Here is a 22,305-nt window from a genome sequence, read left to right as displayed (position 1 = left end):
ACATACCCAGCTCCCTAAGCCGTTCCTCGCAAGGCATCGTTTCTAGGCCTTTGGCCATTTTGGTTGCCCTCTTCTGGACACGGTCCAGCTTGTCAGTATCCTTCTTGTACTGTGGTGCCCAGAACTGGACACAGTACTCCAGGTGAGGTCTGACCAGAGCGGAATACAGTGGTACTACGGTATTACTTCCCTTGATCTAGATGCTATACTATTGATGCAACTCAGAATTGCATTGGCTTCAGTGATGGGTGGGAGCAAATTGGGAGGAACCAACTCCTTTCTCAGCTTAGCTTCCTTCCTCTGCACCGACTTCACCCCCAGAGGAGCACCCCTCCATCGTCTCCAGGCGGATGCCCACCAACCAGCATGCCCAGAGGACAATGGATTAGCTTCACCCTGGTGAAACCTCCAAGTCTGAGCCCTGGACGAACTTGGCCCTCAGCAATGCAGGACTCTTGTGACATGGTGAGTTTACCTCTGAGCAAATGCAGAGTGCACTCACAAATCATAGTCTGAGCCTGGGGTGAGCTTTCCTCTGAGCACACGCAGAGTACAGTTCCCTCCTCAATATATACCGCCTGTCATGGGAATATATTCAGGCAGCAGAGGCTCCCCCTGGGTGCTCTGGAGCGCCCCTGGGTGCTCATGCATGTGCCTAACCAGGGAGTGGTGATGCAGGAGGGTTAGGAGGAAGGGCTGCAGCTGGCAACTGCCCCCAACTGCCCACCGTCATGCAACAAACTGCCATGCACAGAAGCTCCAGAAAAGAGGTGCTGTCTCTTTAACACGCTCCTCTTCTTCCAAAGCCCAGACTGAAGGAGGGAGTAAGCCAATCAGCGCCAGGGATATTTGCATGAAGGGATTAAGGGAACTAAAATGAGAACAAAGTGGAAAGGTTTGAGGTTTTATAGTCAGAAAATATTAATAAAGAATGAGATAGTGTCACACATTGCCTAGCCAGGTACTATAGGGCGGATAAACCAGACTAGAATTGCTCCGCTGTTTGTTTGCAAGCTCGCTGTATCCTGGAAGTACTTGCAAAACGAGAGGTTTATATAGGGAAAGACTAATGTTTATTTGATGCCCGGATGATCCTCAGTGGTCTGGGGTGCAGGCTTCAAACCTGTAGCTGTTTAGCGACAGAGTGGTTCAATTCCACCTTTCGGGCGTAGCAACAAAATTGTGCAAGTTTTTTTAAAGAGAGAAACAGCAGCAAATGTTACTTGTTTTCTAGATGGTCATCCAGCCCACCCCTGCAATGCAGGAGTCTTGAACACACAACCCTGAGATTTAAGTCTCATGCTCCACCAGTTGAGCTCTCCCCCTTAACGTCTTATTTCATTGGCCCCATTAAGCTCTTGGATTTGGAGGGTTGTCCAGGGGGGGGGGGTAAAAAATGATGTAATCGACTAGCTTATGGGCAGTGGTGCTGTGGAACTGAGGCAGTGGCACGTCAGTGGCAGGTCTGAGGTGGAGCCTGTTCTGCTGGCAAGTCACCAGGGCCACTGATGTTTTGAGACTACAACTCCCATCATCCCTAGCTAGCACGACCAGTGGTCAGGGATGATGGGAATTGTAGCCTCAAAACATCTGGAGGACTGAGCTTGCCGATGTCTGCTCTGCATTGACATCGCCAAGAAGCGGCATGGCCTCGCAACAGATCAACGAGACGCAAGGATGGACCTGCAGGTTATCATGGATGCGATCTGCTTCCTGGCCCAGAGGAGGTACATCCTGGAGGCAAAGCAGACTCCCAATGGCACCATACAGGCCAGGTGGCAACTCTATAAAGTCTGTGTGCATCTGAGGCAGCAGCAGCAGCAGCTGCAAGGAGGGGAGGGGAGGAACAGTCTGAGGCTCCAAGCCCCACCCCCCCTGTGCTCCAGCCAGCTCCTCCCTCCTCGGTTACATAGAGCCGGACAGAGCTGCTTTCTCCCCTTTTCCTCTCGAGGCGCAGAGAGGTGCCAGGACCACGGATGAGACGCATGCGCAGCACCAGCCGCCACTGGAGGGGCTGCTGCTTCTGCGGGGCTCGCAGCACTGGCTGCCGCAGCATCTCTGCGCGGAGGGGCCAAGGCAAGGAAGGGGAGTGCTGCTGCCTCGGCTGGCGAGGCCGGGCAGGCGGCTCCCCGCAGCAGCTGGCCGAGAGGTACGCCGACCTGGCCGCCAGCCACGCAGAGGCGCTGAGGATCGGGGAGGAGCGTGAGCGCCAGAGCGGGCGGCTGCGGGATGAGAACGCGCGCCTCAGGCTGGAGAACCGGCGCCTGCGCAGGGAGAACCGCAGCCTCTTCCGCCAGGCTCTGAAGCTGCAGCCCTTCCAAGAACAGGAAGTCAAGCCTGGAGAGGGAGGAGGAGGAGACGGCAGTGGGGAAGACGGGGAGCCAGCAGGCATCACCACTTCCTCCCAGGAAGGAGAGGAGCTGATGCAGAGTGGTGCAAAGAGGGCACGAGTCCGAGATGGAGGCAGAGGGGAGGCGCCTGACATAGCCTGATAAAAGCTCCCAGCAGCGGAACAAAGGAGAGTTGGATCTGACAAGACTTCCTTCGCTCATCCTCCGCCTCCCCCATCAGAGAAACTGATGCTTGAATCTGGCACCTCCTGGAGGTAGACTGCCTCGGAACTTCAAACGCTTTCCTTTTTTGGCACCTGGTGAGGGGAAGCAGGCTCTGTCACCGAGGGAAGTATCCTCCCCCCCATTTGTACCTTTTCCCCCTCGCAGGCAAAACAAAAGCAGCTGGTTGCCTGGTTTCCAGACCCTACACCCCCTTTGTTTACCTGCTGGCAGGAGGATGTCTTTGCCACCTGCCTTGTCCCAAAAGTGCATCCCTTGGGAGCCTCTGCTGATGCAAGAAAGCCGTGATCAGCAAAGCACCTGCCGTCAACAGCCTCAAAAACGTGGGATGGCATAAGGAAGAGTCTTACTTGTCAGTCGTCAGTCAAAAACCGTCTTTGGAAGGCTGGAATATTTGCTGAATTGCTGGCCTTCAAACACATTGCCTCTGGGTTCACCAATCTTTTAAAGGCTCTTTCAAAAATAAATTTGTGATGCACTGGATTGCTCTCCGTTGTACGTTTTAATTGTTCCCGTAATAGCTGCCAGCTTTGCAGTCCAAACTCCAGGAATGGGTTTGATTCTTGGGGAATGAGGGTTGCCTGCTAAGGAGAGGCTAGTTTGCAGGATACATACCTGGGCTGCAGTGCATATAATACACGCTTACCTGGGAGTAAGTGTTATTAAACCCATTGGGTATGTTTAGGAGTGCACCGCTAAGCCAACTACGCTGGCCCAGTTTGTTGATTTTGTGGTGTAAAATAAAAAAATGATTTGTCTTGCAGATCCTGTACCCTTTTAAAATGTGACTCTTTGGGGGGGGGTATTATTGGGTTATTGCTTTTATTTTTATTTTATATATTGTGATCTTTTAATGTGAACCACCCCAAGACTTTCGGGTATAGGATGGTATATAAATTCAATCAATAATGATAATGTGTCCAAGTTCCTGTAGCAGAAATAGCCCACCTGAGTTTTGAGGTTGCAAATTATGAAGGGCTGATATTGTAGAACCCTGTTTGATAATATATTCAGTAAGCATTAGCCATATACAATTCACATATATGTCAGGACTATGGTTAGTTTTCTTTTTAAAAAATAAGGCAGGGCTCTTTGGCCAATGCATTTGTGCTCAGGTGTTACTTAGCCATAGCTGATTTAACGCAGTTATGGAGATTACTCCATAATGCAACGTTCTTTAGGTCTGTTTGCACGTGCTGAATCTGTAAACTGAACAAAAATGTTTGTTTTTATTTAACCATGGTCTAAAATGGCTTATTTCAGCCTAAAAACGGTTCTTTGTCCTTGGCCATTTGAGCACTTTACAGCAGGGGTGTAAGAGACTGCGATCTACTCACAGAGTTAAAAACTGTCAGTGATCTACTCCCTTTTGGGGGGGTTCAGGTCAATGTTGTTGAGCTTCTTTTAGGGAGGAGGAAAGCCCTGTTTGGGGGGGTGCAGGGCAAAAATGTTGAGCGTTTTTTTAGGGGAGCCAAAGTTGTTGAGCTTCTTTGGGGTGAGCCAATGATCTACCACAGATGTCCAGTGATCTACCACTGATGTGTCAAACTTCCAAGAATGTGTGTTCAGAATTACATTTGGGTAATGCCTGCTCGCTCGCTCGCCCGCCTTTCTCTCTGGGGGGCTGGTGCAGCATCAGCAACGGGTTACGGAATGAGTTCATCCTCACCCTCTCCCCTACACACTTTTCCTGCATAGTGCACAACTGGGGGGGGGGGGGGTTGGAGCAAAGGAAACATCCTTGCTCGGCCAGAACTGAGCAGGCATAAACGATGGCTGTTCTTCCAAGGAGCAGCCAATGCTTTCTCTACACCATTTGTGCTCCACTGGGCTCTGCCTTCCTGCTACACAACCCTACTGGTGGAACTCAGGACAGAACAGCAAGACCAAGCACAACTCACCTAGTCTCTTGCTGTCAAGGGAAGCAAGCAGAACTCAACCCTCCTGCTTAGCAGGGGGTTGGACTGGATGGCCCTTGTGGTCTCTTCCAACTCTATGATTCGATGATTCAAGAGCGAGAGGGACAGAGGAGGGATCTGCTGCCTCTCTATCCACCCTTTGGTACGTTACCCAAGGCTACTTCTATCCCAGTCCTTAGCCACCCAGGCCCCAATCCCTCCTGGAGTGGTTTTTTTTTCTAGCTTGCTGGGCTGGGGAATGGAGAACTGCCCCTGTGTAGAAACCTCTGTGTGGCTGGAACATCGCCTAAAGATTAATATCCATTGCACTGCCTTTGTACACACAGCTTCGTCATAGTCAGCTACAAAGGAACGTGGCCCTTACGGATTTTTCCTCCCCCTTGAGTTAATACCACCAGTCTAATATTCCTGCAGTGGCCAGAGGTGGTGAGCAAGGAAGGTAACCTATTGCATTTTTCTTGCTTCCAACCTATCCCTCTTCTTGGAAGATTTTTTTTTGGGGGGGGGGAGTCCTTCCTCTTCTCCTGACACCCTTTTCCATCTCTTGCAGCCAGCATGGGATAAGAAACTGCTGTGTGCTCCTTTTTGCTTTGCCCCACCTCCAAAAAAGTGATTCGTCTTACCCTCTGTAAGAGAAAAAGGGGAGGATTCCTTGATTTGAGCATCCATAGGCCAACTCCCCCCACGGACTCCAACATACCCGGGGGCAAGAGGGGGCTGGGCAAGCGGCCGAGAACAAAGGCATCCCGAGTGGAGGCTGTTGCGCCCTTCTGGCACCCCCCCTTCCCCAGATCAGAGCCTTGCAAGGCTGCTTGGCGTGGGGGCACGCATAAACAAAAATCACCTAGCTTGCTTGCTTTGCTTGTGTTGAAAGACACTTGCTGCTTGCAGGGTGTCGTTTGCTTGTGCGTGTTGTGTTTTCCTGCGCAAGGTTCCGCTTCCAAGTTTGCCCCCGCCCCACATCTCCAGTGGGATGGAGTCAGGCTTCGCCCCCCCCACTCCCCACGGCTCCCCAAGCCGGTGCCAGCTGCCCCCAGTAGTATCCCAGGGTGGTAGTGACAGGAGGCGGGCATGCAGCCGAGTGCCCGCCTCCCAGCTGATTGGCCATTTACTCACCCCCTCATTCGTGACACCCACCCACACGCACTCCCCTTCCTATGCCACTGCTGGGAGGACTGGTACTACAGGTTTGCCAGCTCCCCCCACTCGAGGGCTGCAAGGACCAGAACCCTGGGCAGGCAACAGTTAGTGCCAAAGCTAAGTGCACATCAGTAGCCTGGGGCAGCTCTATAAAGCTTGACTGCCACCGAAGGAGAGATATCAAAGGGGGTCGTCCCACATCAGGGTGGGGGCGAGGGCCAGGCCTCTGTGCCAAAGTTTGAATGGGGATGTTTCAACTAGGGAAATGGCTATTTTATTATCTATTTGTATCTCCCTTGTTGCATTTTAAGGTATTTTGTTTAGGGAAGGGACAGGGCTCCCAACAGAATTGGCTGGATCATGTTGCACTAGGGGTGCACGATCTCAGGTAGGATTTTCCCTAATGTTGAGAGCGATAAAAGAATTGCCGAAATGGGAAACAGCGAAGGGGACCTTTCAGGTGGTTCGTAGTCTTAACAGAGACCACAGCGGGGTTCAGGTACCAAGCCCAAGCAGTATGTGAATATAGCTAGTCTCTGTGCACATGGACCGCTGGGTATGAGAACATCCCCTCAGCCTCAGACTACAGCTGCCTCCATGGACTACCGGGCCTCTTCTACTGGGTAGGATACACCCTGGGAGTTAACTTCAGCCTTGGAAGCGGAAGGTGCCCAACTGACCCAAAACTGTTTAAAAATTGATTTAATCGTTTTTAACAAATATTAACTTTCAGAGGTATTGCTGTTTGTGCCGTGTTGTCCAGTTTTACTAGTCTTTTTGTAAACCCCCAACTATTTCTTCTTTGTCTGCAATGAGGGCAAGAAACCTCTGCTGGAGTTCCCCCCAGTACTGGATCAGGCAGGACCGGAAGAAGTTGTGCCCACACTCTAAGATAGTCACTGGATCCTTGAAGTAATCCAGGCAGGTGGAGAACATTGCAGAAACCAGTGATGGGCAACCTTTTGAGCTTGGTGTGTCAAAATTCGCCAAAAAACCGAGCATAACTCGGGTGGTGTGTCACTTCAAGAAAAAAACCCATAATTTCATGATATTTATAGCTTAGATAACAAAAATGTATAATTGTAATATATAACTGTATTTAATAACCCAAAAACTAATTATTTAACCAAACCAAACAAAAAACCCCTTATTTATCACAAAGTGCCCAGAGTTGTTGAGCTTTTTGGGGGGAGCTGCTGACCAAAGTTTTGGAGGTTTTTTAGGGGGGTGCAAAAGTTGCTTTGCTTTTTTGGGGAGGATGCCCCAAAGCTGCTGCACTTTTGGGGGGAGGGAGAGAACAGAAATAAATGACGAATAATACCTTCCCTGGAACTAACACGCAGCACCGACAGAGTCTGCCAAAGCGCCAAAAAAACCAGCACAGAAAGGGTTAAAAAATTTCTGGCTACCAGCAACAACAAAAAAGGATCGGAGACAAGCTGTAGTTTGAGGAGCGGGAGAACAAAGGGGGGGGGAAACAACAACAACGTGAATGGGCCGATGGGGCGTGTTCCAGCAGTGAGGGCTCTGCGTGTCATAGGTTCGCCATCACTGACTTAGACGCTGGATGTGACCCCCAGCAGTAGCCATGGCTTCTTCGCGCTGAAGCTGATTTAATCATTTTTGACAAATATTAACTTTCAGAGGTATTGCTGTTTGTTTGTTTTTTTGCTTTGTTGTCCTGTTTTACTAGTCTTTTTGTAAATCCCCAACTATTTTTTAATTTTTTCAGGATGTACCAGGAAAGAAAACCGGGGGGGGGGGCTGCATCAATCACAGTGGTTCAGGTATATATCCAAGCTGTATGTGGATAGCAAATTTTTAGTCTCTGTTCACGTGGACTGGAGAAGAGAACGTCCCCTCAGCCTGGGCTTGATCTGTGTCGACTTTTCAATTCCAACATGCCGCATAAGAAGGGGAAACACATCTCTTAGGAAGGGAGTTCCATTCTGAAAAGCCTTTGCAACACTGCAGAAACGCTAGTGATTCTATTTTGGAAAAAGAGTACAGGTCACAGGTAAGATTGCCTCTTTGGAAAACAGCACCAGGAGACTCTTTCAGGTGGTTTGTAGTCTAACAGAACCACCTTTGCCATTGGGGGTCTGGTGAGGATGACAAGACCTCCTGCAATGACTTTAACAAAGTATTTTGCAGATAACTGCCGAGGCATCTTTTACACCTTACTTCATGCTTCACGGCAGGAAGCCCAAGGTGCACTATTTTAGGACCTTTGGGGCGGAAGCGTGGGTAATGATTCCCAAACAGTTTCGCAGAAAGGGTGGCGCCAAGATCGCGCAAAATGATCTTTTGCGGGTATGAACCAGGGTCGAAAGCCCGGAGGTTTGTCAACCCGGGTGGGGATCGGTCTAAGGTCACAATCAGCAGGAACGCAGAGTGGCTGGACCAGGATCCATGCAAACCCTGAAGTGCTCACCGACTGGCTGAGCGGTTTAGATTCTGGCGATCAACCTGCTGGCGGAGCTGGTGGCAGTGAACCCGCTGACAGTACGGGTCAGAGTGCCAAGCCAGAGGGGGCAAGCCCAAAGAGAGAGGCGAAGCCAAAACCAAGGAGCGCATTCTCATCTCCGCAGGCAAGGAAGGCCTAGCGGGGGAAGCGCAGTAGTTCTCCCACGTCACCAGCAGCCAGACCTAGTCCGGGGGACGCGGCAAGCGAAGCAAGTCACTTAGTGGTTCACCAGACACCAGGGACACTCAAATGGAGTCCAGTACGTCTGGGTCAGAGGAGGAGCGCACCACCAAGGGAAAACCTCCTGACCGCTTTACAGTAGCAAATGTATGGGCAGGGTCTGCACAGTGCGAACCTGAGAGCTCTGCTGAGGTGCAGAGCTTACCCAATGCAGAGTCTTGCAAGTTGCAGAAAGCCATGGAAAACCTTGCTTAAGTTTTGAAAAACAGTGTTTTGTGAAAGTTTAAAAAGGGGCTGAAATGCATGCTGAATCCGCAACCGGGGAGAAGAAGCAAAAGATTTTAAGTTATATTTTAAAAAATATGCAAAAGTAACATATTAAGATCAGAATTAGGTTAAATAGAAACTGTGGAATGTATGAATGTTAAGTGGAAAAGAGTAAAATAAGTTTAGTAAAGGTGATTAAATGGTTTAGAAATTGCTAAAATTTAATTGTTTAAAGAACCGCAGTAGACAGGAACCCGAGGGGTTCCCCATATATAATGTGAAGGAAAAAGGAATAATCAGAATTTGTGTGTTTGTCTTTCTTCTTTTTCTTTTCTTTTTTATTGTAGTGTTTTTTTATATTTTTGTGTTTTTTATTGTTTGTTCTGTAAAATTCTAATAAAAATTATTTTAAAAAATGAAATGCATGCTGAATTCGCACCCAGGGCATTGCGAACGAGAGGGTGGTGTTGGGATTCTGGTCAACACAGAGTTAAAACACTGGAGGTGTTCCAATTCTCTGGGTGTCTGCCCACAAGTGATACGTGCAATTTCCTTTTGTTTCCGAGTTCAGTTTTGGTTTTGAGTCTGAGAGTCTGAGTTTCTGCCGGAGGAGTGTGTAGAAGGGAGTGCTAGAGATAAGAGCTGCAAAGATGCAGCTAGCTTCTGTTGGTTTTGCTGTTTCTTTTATGCTTCTGTAATAAAGTCTAGTTAGACTCAACTCCGTTGCTTCTAATCTGTTTTATTGAAGACACAGACTGCCATTGTTCCAGCTGCGCTGCAACTCTGCTGGGTCCAAACAAGAAGCAGCTTTGCAGAGCGAGCTGGGGAGCGTGCTGGGCAGCCATTGAAGATTGGCTGCGTGGGTCTAAGGATTTACGACCCACTAATGAACTTTGCAATACTACATTTATCACAACAAAATTCGTAAAGAGGGAAGGCTCCAGCACACCTTGGTAGCAGGGCCGGGAGAATGCCAGTGGGCTGGCTTGGCAGGCGAGTTTCTGGGGGTGGGAAAGGGGAGTTGTTCAAAAGTGGCACAGCTCCCCCGGCTCATTGTATAGGCTTGGGAGTCGTAGCTGGAGGAGGCAGGGAGGGAGGGAAGAGGACAGTTGTCATCCCTGCAGAGGCGGGTGTGCCATCCCGGAGGGTGGCTAGCGGTTGGAACCTGTGACTGGGAAGGAGTGCCAAGCAGTTAGAGCGAGGGGTCTGCCCGGAGGAAGGGAGGGGCCCCCTGTCCAGCTGCCACCCGGAGGGCCCCTCATGTGGTTTCCCTGCCCTTTCTTCTACAAGAGGATGGTGACACAGCTGTCCTGCTACATTCGTGACGCGTTCCCTGTTGCTGTCATTAGGTTTCTTTTCCTTTATCTGTAATCCGCCTAGAGTCCTTGTCAAGGGCGGAAAGAGGAGCGTAAAGCGATGAGAAACTGGGGGGCCCTGCTGCAACGCCCCTGGGGCGGCCTCCGCCACCCTCTCAGCAGGCGCAGCGGCGCCCCTGGTGGCCCGCGCCACCGGACCCGGGCTTAGAGACGGCCCTGCCTTTTGGCAAGCGACTGTACTGATGATATGGCGACGTGATTGTACTGGCCAATTTGTTTTGAATGTTCCTGGATGATGCCAACAAAGGTTTTGACTGACTACCAAAAGACTCCCCAACTAGGCACTCAGGTCCCTAGACATGTACAAAGCCTTTGACTATTTAGAATGGAAATACCTATTTTGGGGCTTGGCACAATATCAGACAGGCCAAGACATTTGGTGTGTTGCTGATGGAGACTCAGATCAAATTCCTCCATTTGGAAGGAAATCATCCCCGAGTGCTCACTGGAAGGACAGATCCTTAAGTTGAGGCTCCAATACTTTGGCCACCTCATGAGAAAAGAAGACTCCCTGATGTTGGGAAAGATCGAGGGCACAAGAAAAAGGGGATGGACAGTGTTCTCAAAGCTACCAACATGAATTTGATGAAACTCCGAGAGGCAGTGGAAAACAGGAGTGCCTGGCATGCTCTGGTCCATGGAGTCACAAAGAGTCAGACAACTATTGACTAAACAAGACATTTAAAGCTTTATATAGTTCACATCAGGCCTGTTATGTATTTAAATTTGATTGTATTTTAACTATATTCTAGAGTTCTGTAGTAATTCTCATGCAACTGGCTAACAGTCACATGGGAGTTATCGTATCAAATCAAATCAAATCAAACTTTATTTGCATAGCCGACAGGCCATAGCATCAAAAAAGACAATACATTACGAATATAGGTGCAAGTAAAACCCTATATAAAACTAGTAAAATAAGTTTTTCTGCCCTCTCATGAGACTGACGACCTCTATTATAGTATATCTCGGACAAATTAAAGGAAGTCAATGTGGCCACAGATAAATGACCAAAGGTGATAGAGGTAAATTAATAATCTCATTCCTCAAATCTTTAGACAATACAAATGAGAAACAGGTAAGAGTTCTAAATATAAGGCCGGGCAGTAGGCAATATTATCGTCCAGATGGCGGCCCTCGATCTCATTGCTCTCTCGATGTGGAAGTTATCTAGTTAAGTGGAGACTTCATTTGATGTAAAGCAATATGACTGTTTTAGAATCCACTGTGAACATTGCTAAATTGGATAGTGCTGGAATCCAGAATCAACATTCGTTTTATTTGCATGCAGCCTTTCCATAGTTGGAACCATGCTTACACAATTACAAACACAACAAGTGTCAAACAAAAACAGTTCAAAAAGTACACAACCAAATGGAAACAATTTCCACATAAATCGTAATATACAAAACAAAAATATAGCAATATCAAATAACCTCTCCCAACTCCCTATAGCCAATACTCCAGCCCAATATCAGCCATGGCTAGAATGTCAAAGCCTGAGCTCTGGAAAATAAGGAAATAGTGTCCTTTAGAAGCTAGATGGAGGGACTTAAGCCCATGCTTGGGAAATGCATGTTGACTATAAATATTTTTATTTTATTTCTATGCCACTTTATATTTTTAGGAAAAATCTCAAAGCGCTTGAAGAAAGTCAAAGCAACATAACAGGAAACTTAAACTATTATCTTAAAGGATTTCAAAATAAAAACATTACATTAAAATGTTTTAATTCATCTGGGAGTTGATCCAAGTTAATCTTTTGAATGTTAAATTCTGAACCTTGGTTTAATTCCCAAGCACAGTGCCAGTCAGATATATGGTTTTGCTACTGCGACTTCAACGAAGCCAACACGTGTATGAATGACATGGACATTTCCCTTATTGAAAATGCAAGAGACACGAAACGCAAGTTGTCCCATCTCCAACTCCCCTTCACAATTTCCCTGGAGCCACCAGCTGTGGCACTGCATCGTAACCCATGTATCTGGGGTCATTGGGGAAAGAGGTGAATAGCATTTACTGAATCTATATGCAGATGACACGATCTGCATGCTCCAATCCTCAAGAAGCAATGCAAATTTTGAATGAACTACGCAATACAGTACACATTTGAGGTCTTAAAAATAATGGCAATACATCGAAGGGAGTCTTGGTCTCAATGGACTAATAATAATAGTAATAATAATAATTTCATTTATACCCCGCCCTTCGCAGTCAAGACCGGGCCCAGGGCAGCTAACAACAAAAATATCAACACAAGTATAAAAGAAACAATTCAGTTAAAATGCAGATTAATACAATGTTAAATTTTAATTTTAAAATTAAAAAACTACAAGATAAAACCATTATGAGATAAAACCTTAGGGGAGGGTAACCCCGGGTTCAGACTGCGTCAGTCCAAAGGCCAAACGCAACAGCTATGTCTTGCAGGCCCTACGAAAAGATGACAAATCCCGCAGGGCCCTAGTCTCCTGAGAGAGCGTTCCACCAGGTCGGGGCCAGTACTGAGAAGGCCCTGGTCCTGGTCAAGGCCAGCCTAACCACCTTGTGACTCGGGATCTCCAGTATGTTATTATTTGTGGACCTTAATGTCCCCTGCGGGTCATACCGGGAGAGGCGGTCCCGTAGGTACGAGGGTCCTAAGCCGCATAAAGGAGTATCTTTGAAGGGGGTTCCACCCTATGGATATGTACATGCAGCCAGAGTCCAAAGAGGCATTTCAGGTTGGTCGGGAACTATAATCTCCTTTTTGAACAGTTAACCGTAGCTAACAAGTTACATTTTTCCACAGTGCAAATGGAAGAACTTGGGGGACCTGCCATTGAGGCACCGGGCAGGATTTCTTTAATTGCTCCTGCATGGGAAGCTTCATAGGGAAGGATCCGGGCTGGGGGCTCACCCCTGTGAGGGCCAGGGCAGCCGACTGGAAGGAGCAGCAGATATGGGCCCACAAGGAGGGTGGCATTCATCGCCTGCCACTCCTGCCTCCTCCTTGCCTTACTTAAGGAGTTTGTAGAAAGAGCACATTTGTCCCAAGAAGCTTTTGGAAGTAAAGTTATGTTACTTGATTGTGCGTTCAAACAATGCTCAAGGATGTCCCTTGTTCCTTAAGAGCAGAGGCGTCCTTCCCATAGGGGCTAGTAGCTCGTTGCGCCATGGCGCCAGCCTCTCAGGGGCGCCCCAGCATTGGTGGGGTGCAAGGAGCCACAAAGCCATACTATGGCTCCTCTGCTGCCGCTGCCTCCTCTCCCTCAGCCACCGAGGGAGCCTCTTCATCCTCACCTTGAGGCTCTGCCGTGGTCCTGAGGGGAGAGGTGGCGAAGGAGGAGGCGGCAACGTCAGGTGTCCCGTCCCCCTCAGCAGCCAGTCAGCTCCCTCAGGGGTCGCCCTACCATTTCACAATGGAGGGTGGGGAAGCGCGCCGCTGACGTCCATCTCACACTGGCGGGGAAGTGGCAAGGTGGGAGGATGCGAACTGGCACCAAGCAGCGGCTGTGGAGCACGGAGGTGGAGAGGAGCTTCCCAAGGATGCGGCAGTGGCATTTCCCCTCAGCCTCACCTGTGCAGAGCCCCGCTGCCTTTTCCCCCAGCCCCATGCCTGCTGCTGCCTCTGCCTCCTCCTCCCCATCCCAACCGCCATCTTCCTGCCTTCGTCTGCTGAGATTCCTGAGCCAGGCAGGACGGAGAGAGGGCAGACGGGCGGGAGTAAGAGGAGGGAAGGGGCAATTCAGCGCCGCGTGGTGCCCGGGACAGCAGAAGCCTGCCCCGTTTGTAAACACCCCACGAGGCTTTTACAGATGTGGGCGTTGTAGCGTATGTAGGTTCGCTCTACAGGTGAAGGAAGGAGTTCTCTAATGTTACGGGATACAAGTTTGATTCACTCCTTCGCCACCTCACGAGTGGTATACATCATTAGGTGTCCATGCGGGCTTCTCTATGTTGGTCACACACTCAGACCAATTTAAGTCAGGATTTCTGAGCATAGGTCAAGAATTAGAAATAGGGTTTGTGATGCACCACTTGTTAATTGTTTCATAGAGGCATCGCACACAGATCAAGACCTAACCTTTTTTGTGATATGGGTCTATTCAGGACCCGGTGAGTTGGCCAGACAGAGACTAATGCAACAAGAAACGAGGTTTATTTTTCTGTTCAATACTCTACATCCTAATGGTTTAAATGCTGATATTGACTACAGCTGTTTTTTGTAATCACTATGTTTTGCAATGCTGTATTGAGCTGTGTTTCATCTATGTATATATTGTGTTTGCTTTTCGCTAATTGAGCCTTGTATTTTCCATCGGTTGTCTTTTAAGAGTCCATAACTGTTTCCCTTGATTGATCACACCTGTTTATCTGCAGTTAGATCTTTATATTGTGCTAGTGCCCTTTCTAGCAATAGGAGCATCATTTGGCATTGCGCCTAGAGCTTTGAGTTTATGATTCTATATTTGCAAGGTATGTACTCACATTTAGAGGATCATTTCTTAGCTTTTGGGGCTGTTAAAATTGATTATTTTTATGATATTTTTGATATTCCTTTATGATATTTAGCTACTGAGGAAGCCAACCGGGGCGAAACAAGGGATATAACCCAGGAACTTTGTTTTATGGACCATTGGTTTGCCACGCCTGTTTGCCAACTGGATATACTGTTGCCACCTCTACACCTGATGTACACCTCTGCTTGTGGAATTCAAATATTATTTCTACTTCGAAAGTACTTTTGAATTGACTTATCTCCACATGAATACCTCATGAACACTTCCATTTATTTTGGACTGAATCCTTGTTGATATTTTGAACATGAGGGTGTGCCGTTTGTGTTGATTTATGTTGATCTTGTTAATCTGATAAATTCTTTGAACAAAGTTTTGAGTAAGATTTTGCATATTCTGTTACAACAGCCAGTTACGCATGTTTACATAGCTACCAATTGTGTTCGTAACGGAGGTTTTTGTTGTATGTATGTATACAGTTTGTGAAGATGGCACATGCTCTATAAGATTCCTCCCTGACCCAGAGTGTGGTTGCAATGCAGTTGACAAGAGATGGGGAACGATGAGGTCCAGACTAGCTTCTCCCACATCCTGCTACTGAGAGGATAACGTATTTTTTAAAGGGGGGGGGTATTTTTTTTTAATGCCTTGATTGTATTATTTCTTATAAATTCTTATACACATGTATGCCATTACTAACAGTATTAAAGATACATGCTTAATGTTTCATTCTTCCAGTGTTATTTGCATTAACTCAATTATGTACGAAATAAATTTCATCGAATAACCATAGCCAAACCTAACTTATCAAAACAAAAATACTGACTTCCCGTCACCACCCGAAGCACAACTCATCTGTATAATTAATGTACCTACTTTTCTCATCGGATTCTTATTTTCTTTTGTATATCAGAAATCCAATCATACCATTATTTCTTCTGTGTTATAAGGTTACTTGGTCATTCTAATGCTGCCATGGAGATTGCATCATTATTATTTTCTTGCAAGTACTTTTTAAACATATCCCATTTTTTTAAACAAACCCTTGTTTTGAATTTCCCCTCAATTTATTCTGTTAGTTGAGGTCCTATCCTGCCACCCTATAGATCCATCTAGGAAAAAGCAAAACCGGGCACCTTGCTGGTTCCTGTGGTTGATTAAAGCTTTAAATCGAAGCTTCGCGGTTGACGGCCAATATCAGGGCTTAGCCCAGGATAGTTTCTCTAGGAAAATTCAAGGAATATGCAGAGCCAAGTATCAACAGGCGGCTATATTGACTTGCAAATAAAGTATAACAGCCTGCAGAATCCTATATGAAGCCCTCTCTCAGCTGACAACCGCCCTAAACAGCAGCAACAGCAGCAGGTAAGAATTTCCTAACTTGTGGTCATTTCAGATAGAGGGGAAGTTCCCACCCCAGAGAAAGAAACAGGCACAGAGAACGCACAACTGAAAAAAGCTTAGCAGCATTTTCTGCCTCATCTATCCCCTTTTCACCCAAGGATGATCCACTGGACCAAAGCCCTGGCACGATTCTAATACCACAGCACACCTGTCCTGTGCTGGATGATGGGCACGTTTATTCCAGGGCCAGTGGACTCAGCCATCCTGGTATCTGGGCATGGTTCAGCCTCTGCTACCATCAGGCCTAATCTCCCCACTGTGATTGTGGACAAGGGAGACCCGGTAAGCTTGCTTTGCTCCAGGAATTCTAGCGGGGGAGTGGGTCAGCATAAAGAATGAGTCTAACATCATGATTTACACCAATGGCACCCTCTATATACCCAAGGCCAGTTACAAGGGGAAAACAGCATCTGTATCTGTGTGAAAGATCACAGCTCAGCCTGGCGTCTCCTTAAAAACTTCATTAGGGTGACAGAAGTTGAGGATGCCGTGCTTGATCGCTAACCCAGAATTGGCAAGCAATGTTACCCCGTGGACGGACTCGCACAACATCTCCTCTGGATTCCCTTTCAGCCCTGAAGAGGGAATATGTATGCAGAGTAAACCCGAGTGATAAAAACTTGTATAAGCGCTGTGCCCTTGTGCAAGGACGGTGGGTGGATTCACCAAAAATAGGCTTTGTTGTTGAAGCAAGCACCTTATCTGTCACAATTAAAATGAAAGATCATGTGAGACTAACAGGAGAACTTTTCAGTATCGCCTGCAGAGCAAGTTCTCATTCCCATTCCTATGAGGCAAAGTGGACCTATCCTTCCACTGCCATTGTCAGCTTGTTTCCAATGGAAGGCTTATGTGACCTGTAGAAAATACTTCACAGACCACACCCTGTCCATTCCAGCAGTACGGTTAGAAGACACTGGGGAACATGCTTGGGAACCAATTTTGCAGGAACTAGTAATTCTTCAGCCACCCTTCCAGGTGATAAGAGTGGCTATGTGCATTTGTGCACCATACAGGACAGAAGCCATGGGCGTAGGTGGGGGGCGCTCCCCCCCTAGAAGCAGGGCCGGCACAGCCTGCCCCTCGCCTCTGCACGGCAGCCTCAGGCTCGAAAAAAACTCAAAAGAAAGCTGCAGGCGCCGAGCGATGTTTTGGTTGCCGCGGGTGCCTGCTGGAGGGGAGTACTCGGGGCCGCACCCACGCCCCGCAATCGGCGCCTCAAAAGCTGGGACTGAAATCTCGCTCGGCGGGCCAGTGTGCCTGCTGCTTTCTTTTGTACAGTATTTTTTTTTTGAGCCTGCCGGGCTGGGGCCCTGGGAGGTGAGGGGCGGGCTAGGCTAGCAAGGAGCCACGAGGAGCACGTTAGTGGCTGGCTGATGTAACGCCCCTCCCTCCTAACTTGTCCGCCCCTCGCCTCCAGCCGTAGAGAACTTTCCAAAGCATGTGCTTTATGAAATTGATAGAAAAAACCTAGAGCTAAGTCTCAATTGGGGGGGTGCATGCCCGCTGTTTTTTGTTTTTGTTTTGCATGGGGTGTGGTTGGTTTGTTGTTGATTGAGTTTTTGCATTTCTTTGATTGGAGTTTTTGCATTTCTTTTTTGGCAGGGGGTGGGGTGGGGCTGCATGGCCGCTGCTTTTTTTTTAATGGTGTATATGTAGCAATGAGGGGAGCAGGATTTATTTATTGCAAAGAGAGCTCAGCTTACTAAGAATCCATGTGTGCCTGGGGGGGGGGGTGAACAAAACAGCCCCTGAAACCAAATGTTTACTAAAGAGTTCTCTGCAAGGAAGAAGGGGGTGGGGAGGGGATGTTTCCCATTGTCCCAGAATTTAAAGTGATTAATGATTACCATTTCAAAGGAATGGCCAGGAGGGACCCTGGAAAGGCAATCAGGTATCATATAAACTGGTCTGGCAGGCAGGGAGATTTATGGACTTTAATGCAAGTAAAAATGCTCAAAACAAATTGCTCCGAGTATTAGTTTTGTGGCCAAGGCTGAAACTTGGACATAGCTGTGTTGGTTAGAACACTGTGCTGATAATGCCAATGTTGCAGGTTCCATTCAGCTGCATATCCCTGCATTGAACCTAGAGGTCCCCCTCCAACTCTGCAATTCTATCCAGTGCAGACAAACTTTCAAATCTCATTAATGGGTCCTACTTGCACATGAATTGTTGTGAACACTTGGTACATTGCAATAATTATTAATCATGAAATAGGACTTACTCCTGGGAACTGCATTAAGGATTGTGAATTTGCAACATAATCCTACGCAGGTCTACTCAGAATTAACTCCTGTTGATTACAGCGAGGACTGTTCCCTTATAGCAGGGGTGGCCAACTCCCAATAGACTGATCTACTCAAGAGTTTAAAACTGGCAGTGATCTACCCCCCCCCCGTGATCTACCCCCCTTTTTTAGGGAAGAGGAAGGCCCATTTGGGGGGGGGTTCAGGGCAATGTTGTTAAGCTTTTTTAGGGAGGAAAGCCCCATTTTTAGGAGGGCAGGACAGATTTGTTGAGCTTTTTTTAGTGGGTCTCCCTCTAATGAAGGTAATGAACGGTAATTGAATCAGCATAATTTGCACACTGGATGGTTTTCAAATGCTCCCAGTTTACAATTAAAGGGGAATGAATGCGCTTGTTTTCAGCCTACCGCGCATTAGAATAAATTCTGCGCAGTTGTTGCCATGAGTGGTAAAGAGTTTAAGTGCCAACAAACCCAGGGCAGGCAGAGGAAGGGGGGGGGGGAGAACCAGAGTTTATGTGTGTTGGAGTTCTCTGGTCCCCACCTATTTAAAATTAAATAATTCAAGAGAGCAGTGCAATGGTGCCAGGCGCGCACACTCCCCCCCCCATAGGTGAAATGAGCGGGGCTGAAACTGGAGAAGCCGGGAGTGCAACTTGCTCAGGTCCTTCCCCGCCCTGACACCTTTCCCTTAGCGCTAGCGAGCCTCCTCCGCCCAGAAGGAAACGTAAAACGTAAGGGTGGGGGGCTCCAGAGGGATCCTTGCACCATGGCGCCAGATAAGCTTAAGACGGCCCTGTTTAAGAGTAGAGGTGCGTTACAAAAAGGGAGTTTACAACCCTGCTATACAGGAGGGGGCTCTCTCCCCCCCCCCCAGGCAAAGCAGCGGGGTGGAGAGCTTTGCCACGCTCCTCAGAACCTGGCAAAACTGGTGGAGGCCATTGCTCCGTATATGCAGGCTGGAGAAAAATCAAAGTTTAAAAAAGGCTAGTTTTTCCTTCATGAGCCGTTGGAGAAGAACGCAATTTCTTCCAACATTTGACATGCCATACAGGAGACAAACAATACCAGTGCTAGGAAACTTGAATGAATGCTCCTGAGCTTCAGCCTAAAAAGGGAGCTTCAGAGGTCTTTCGTGATTGGCATCATCCAGAGTTTCTTTCTCCAGCATGAGACATGCCATACAGGGGACAAGCCATACCAATGTTCATTCTAGAGAGCAGCAACTTTGGAAAATTGCCACACCTGCCATTGCAAGGTGGATGCTCAGAAGGCAACCCTCCATTGTCACCCAATCATACAAGTGTAGCCAAGCAGCAGGGGACAGGACAGGTAGTTTTTTTAAAAAAGCTCAACTTTGGTCTGCCTCAGGCCACCGGCAAGCATTTGCTGCACAGCTGCCCAATCAACAGCCTTTGCAATTAGGCTGCAACGGAGAAAAATGGGAACAGGTATTCCACCTGCTCACCTGAGCAACAGCAACTGTTACCTCGTTTCCATTCCAGCTGGCTATTAGTGCATCTAATTTGCACCTACCGCTCCATTTCAATCTCCCATTACTACTGACCTAATCTACGCAAGTGTGGGTGGGTTACACTTTGGAGAGTGGGACAAACCTAAAATATACAAGCTAGGTCATTAAGCTTGCTTGAAAGCGTTAGCAGTAAATACTGCAGCATGCAATATTTGATGCCAGAGATTTAAAGCAGGGGTCAGCAAACTTTTTCAGCAGGGGGCCGGTCCACTGTCCCTCACGACCTTGTGGGGGGCCAGACTATATTTAAAAAATAAATCTGAACAAATTCCTATGCCCCACAAATAACCCAGAGATGCACTTTAAATAAAAGCACACATTCTACTAATGTAAAAAGCATGCAGATTCCTGGACCATCAGCGGGCCGGATTTAGAAGGCAATTGGGCCGCATGCGGCCCCCGGGGCCTTAGTTTGGAGACCCGATTTAAAGCAACTGTACAGCATCATCAGCATGCATGGCACTTTATAGGAATATAAAACTGACCTGTTGCGAGAAGCTAAGAGTTTAATATCTGAACACGGGTACCTGGCATGTCGTTTTTAATTTTTAACACCACTGCTTTATGTAATATCTCTATGAAAGAACTGCATTTAAGTTTTCTTCAAAGGTACCAAAAACGTTCGTTCTTTTCAGTTCGCTGGGGAAACCAAAATGCAGGTGGGGTGTGATAAATGGCATCACAGACCCCACCCATGCAGTCAGCTTGTTTGTCCCAACAGCTGGGTAACAAGTTGATAGTGGATTTTCCCAGGGTAGGTATAATATTTTTAAAAAAACAACCATTACTTTCTTCCCAATCTCGTAGCTTCCAACTTAAGATGGTGGTAAGAGAAAGCTAAGAGTTTTAATTTCGACTTTTGGGAGCTTGGCCCCCTCACTCACCCTAAAACAAAACCTGTACTTCATAAACTCTGGGTGAAGCCGCTTCAAATTCTGGTTTAAAAGCTGCATTGGCTTGGATATAGCATGCTTTTAAGGGCCAAGATAAAAGGAATACTTAAAACTTAAAAGTAGATTTGTTTGAATAGTTTTTCTCTGTTCTGACTGCTTTCATCCCCAGCTAATGAAACGTTGGGTGGGAATCGAGAGGGAGGGAGGTACAGTACACCAGCTTTTCACTATAAAGCACAAAAAGCCGTAATTGCTTAAAGTGGTACTATCCTTTTTAACTTTGTGAATAATCTGGCCTAGAATGATTGACTGGAGCCCTCTTGCCTCTTACAAAAAGACATTTTAATGTGTTTACAAGGCTGCTAAGGTTGCGTTATTTCCTCCAGCTGCATGACCACACAGCAGGTGGCATTAAACACTACAATTTTTTAAAAAACATTCCCACCAATCCTTTTTTCCCTTTTCAGCTAGGTCTTTTGAAGGTTTCAAGGCTGCTTTGCTCTTGACAAAATCAAGTTCCATACAGGTAAAGCTACCAAATTTTTGTGTGGGGTATTAAAACATGTCCCAACCAGCTGTATTGGTTTTTATATACCTTCCCAACTTTTCTGCAGGTTTCCCGTATGGCTGAAACCAGCAGCTGACACCAGAGAGCTTGCTTTTTTTCCTTCTCCCTCCCACTCATTTTTCCTTTACAGCTATATACCTTTGATTTTATATAGGTTGTAGGCCCAAGACCTGCAATTCACATCAAACCAGTTTAAGCTCTCTAGTAGCTATATAATTTCAGGAAATGAGTAGTGAGTATTAACGCCACATGTTGAAAAGATGGAAAATGTAGTTGCTGTTAACTCCTAAGAGTTTTTAAGGTATTGAAGCAACTCCCAAGTTCTAGTCCCCTATTCCCTCATTAAATATTTCTTAAAACATAGCCTCCTTCAGAATTGTCAGCGCAGAAAAATAGAGGAAAAGCTGAATACTGGAGGTAGGAGCTACACTTTCCAGAGTCTGCAAAAAAAAAAAGCAAACCTCTATTTTACACTCCTTGCTGAAAACAAATTGATTTGGCTTAGCTTCAAGCGGAATAGTAAAGGGTAGGGGGAAATCCTGCATTTTTATATGGTTAATGCTGCAATTTTAATTTAATGTAACATCCCAAGACCATGGAGCTCTTATTTGCATTTCAGAAGCTGCAAATCTTCAAACCCCACCACTACCCGACCCCGCCCTTCTTTCTCAAGATGGAAGCATTTTTAAGCTATTGAAGCACCGACTCCCAAGTTTCAGTCCCCTATCCCCTTTTTAAGTATTTCTTAAAACATTTAGAAGTGCAGAAGGGGGGGGGAGGAAAAAACCCAAAACTGGAGGCAGGAGGTATTACACTTCTCCAGAGCCTGCAAAAATAAACAACCCCAACAAGGCTCTAGTTTACTCTTTGCTGATACAAACTGATTTGGCTAAAAAAAGACCCTGTACCGCTCAGTACGTTAGAGTATAATGCTGATAACTCCAATGTTGCAGGTTCAATCCCCATATGGGGCATCTGAATATTCCTGCATTGCAAGGACTAGATGACCCTCCTTATTTAATTTGATAAAGCATTTTAATCTAGAACCAACCCCTAAAGCTCTGGTTTCCTATCCGAAGCTATTCAAATACCGCCGACACCCAACCACCGCCCACACCCAACCACCACCTTCCCCGGCCAAAAATGAACGCCGGCGTCGCCTCCGCGCCCTTTTATACCCAACCCCCGAGCGCTTCCATCCAATCACGAGCGGCGAGGGTGGGTGCTGCCTTCA

General features: G+C 47.1%; 1 protein-coding gene and 1 non-coding gene across 2 annotated transcripts; both read left to right on the top strand.

Annotated features, from left to right (window-relative positions):
* Positions 1-1,082: 1,082 nt before the first annotated feature.
* On the top strand, positions 1,083-1,169 carry TRNASTOP-UCA (transfer RNA opal suppressor (anticodon UCA)). Its single transcript has one exon. It is a non-coding gene; the product is annotated as a tRNA-Sec (tRNA).
* A 738-nt stretch (positions 1,170-1,907) lies between these two features.
* TUSC1 (tumor suppressor candidate 1) lies at positions 1,908-3,056 on the top strand. The gene has a single exon (XM_035097400.2). The coding sequence runs from the start codon at positions 1,977-1,979 to the stop codon at positions 2,490-2,492; it is 516 nt and encodes a 171-aa protein (XP_034953291.1). The 5' UTR covers positions 1,908-1,976; the 3' UTR covers positions 2,493-3,056.
* Positions 3,057-22,305: the final 19,249 nt, after the last annotated feature.

Source organism: Zootoca vivipara, chromosome 16 (assembly GCF_963506605.1).
Source record: "Zootoca vivipara chromosome 16, rZooViv1.1, whole genome shotgun sequence".
NCBI classification, from domain to species: Eukaryota; Metazoa; Chordata; class Lepidosauria; order Squamata; family Lacertidae; genus Zootoca; species Zootoca vivipara.
The sequence above is the reverse complement of the archived record's forward strand: the minus strand, read 5'-3'. Positions and strand labels throughout refer to the sequence as shown.

Excerpts from the sequence above, each read along its gene's own strand:
- TUSC1 (XM_035097400.2), top strand. The coding sequence starts at position 1,977 with ATGAGACGCATGCGCAGCACCAGCCGCCACTGGAGGGGCTGCTGCTTC.